The 1,631-nt window shown below is 56.1% G+C and overlaps 1 protein-coding gene across 1 annotated transcript in view; it reads right to left on the bottom strand.

The window, feature by feature from the left end:
- The window catches only part of ZSCAN10 (zinc finger and SCAN domain containing 10), a 5,606-nt gene extending 5,231 nt beyond the window's left edge, over positions 1–375 (bottom strand). Inside the window, 1 exon segment of the mRNA XM_030884413.1 lies at positions 102–375. Coding sequence (XP_030740273.1) covers positions 102–354 — 253 coding nt within the window. The 5' untranslated portion in view covers positions 355–375.
- Positions 376–1,631: the final 1,256 nt, after the last annotated feature.

The following is a 1,631-nucleotide window of genomic DNA, read 5'->3' on the forward strand; positions in this document are numbered from 1 at the left end:
AATTAGATAGCAGTCATTACACTGAGAAAATGCTGACCTGGGGAAATAGGGCACCGATGAAGGGCCAGTGAAACCCCATGTCCCCCCAGCTGCCCGCTTACCAGTGGCCCCACATTGCCGGGCTCCATCCGGACTCCCTCCAGCAGCAGCACCACCTCCTCCCCGTCCCTGAGCGGCTGGCCCTGCAGCCGGCCCAGGAGGTGCGGGGGCAGCACGCTCAGGAACTGCTCCAGCACCAGCAGCTCCAGCATCTGCTTCTTGGTGTGCAGGGCCGGCCGCAGCCAGTGGACGCAGAGCTCACGCAACCGGCTCAGTGACGCCCTGGGGCCCATGTCCTCCTGGTACTGGAAGCATCGGAAGAGTTGGTGAGCCACCTCGGGCCGCAGCCTGCTATCCAGGTGTTTGGGGTCCAGCTGGCTGGCCAGCTCTTCATCCTCCAACTTGACCTCGCCCATCTGCTCCTGCTCCTGGGTGGCCGGGCCAGGTTCTGAAAGCATCCTGGCGGCTCTGGGACACCTCGTGGCAGCTGGTTCCCGTCACTCTCAGGTCTCTCTCCTCCCACACCTGCGGAGCTGAAGGCCCTGGGTTAGGATCTGGTCCAGGAGTTACAGGTGGGCGCCCCCACAGGTGGGTGCTATTTCCTGGGTAACTGATGTTCAAACCAGTGGCCGAGGAATCTGTTCTGACTCGTGGGAACCCCACATGTGTCTGTGTAAAACTGCATTCCACAGGGGTTTTAGTGGCTGCCTATTTGGAAGTCAGTGCCATGGCCAAGCCTTTCTTTTTAGGTTCCTCTAGGTGAAACCAAACCTCCAATCTTCTGCTTAGCAGCCCAGCGCATTAGCTGTTGGCACAGCCCTGGGACCTCACTCGATGCTGCCTCCCAAGGAAGGAAGTGGGCAGCGCCACCCACAGCTATGGATCACCAAGGGCAATGGAGTCCCAACCTTCAGCTTGGACCACACCGCCAAGGAGGAGGACCCCAACTCCCTGCAGCAGTTAGAGGCGGGCATCCCTTTACCCTGGTGGAGCCCTGATGGCATAGTGGTTCTGAGATGGGCTGCTAATTCCAAGGTCAGCAGTTCAAAACCGCCAGCAGCTATGTGGGAGGCAGATGGCATTTTCTACCCCCGTAAAGAGTTAAGGTCTCGGAAACTCACAGGGCCAGTTCTACCCTGTCTTACAGGTCAGCATAGACTCGATGGCAGGGAGTTTGGCTTGGGTTTTACCATTTTACTTCAGTGGGGAAGCTTCCTGTCCCCCCAATATGCCAGGTTGTTCCTGCCTGCTTGCTGGTAGGGGCCGTGTGGAGCACACACCACCAAAAAGGATGGATTATTAACAAAAATGTTTCCTCTCCATCTAGTCCACCCTCTAGACTCAGCTTCCGGTTTGAAGAACATTACAAGGAATATATATATAGTATTTTCAATTGCCTCATAGACTGGCAAAATCTGGGTAGCATGAACAAGGGAGGTGAGTTGATTTGGTCATTGAATGAGGGTGTTGGCAAAGACTATAGAAGAGAGTCGGGACTACTGGGGGTGAGGCATTGTTCTTGGAAGAAGCAAAGCTAGAAAGGCCCACAGAAGGGAGGTCAGCGAGACTTGGTCTCAGGTACTTTGGCCGTG

This window comes from Echinops telfairi, unplaced genomic scaffold, assembly GCF_000313985.2.
Source record: "Echinops telfairi isolate 266 unplaced genomic scaffold, ASM31398v2 ScPeMD7_5;HRSCAF=22, whole genome shotgun sequence".
Classification (NCBI taxonomy): Eukaryota; Metazoa; Chordata; class Mammalia; order Afrosoricida; family Tenrecidae; genus Echinops; species Echinops telfairi.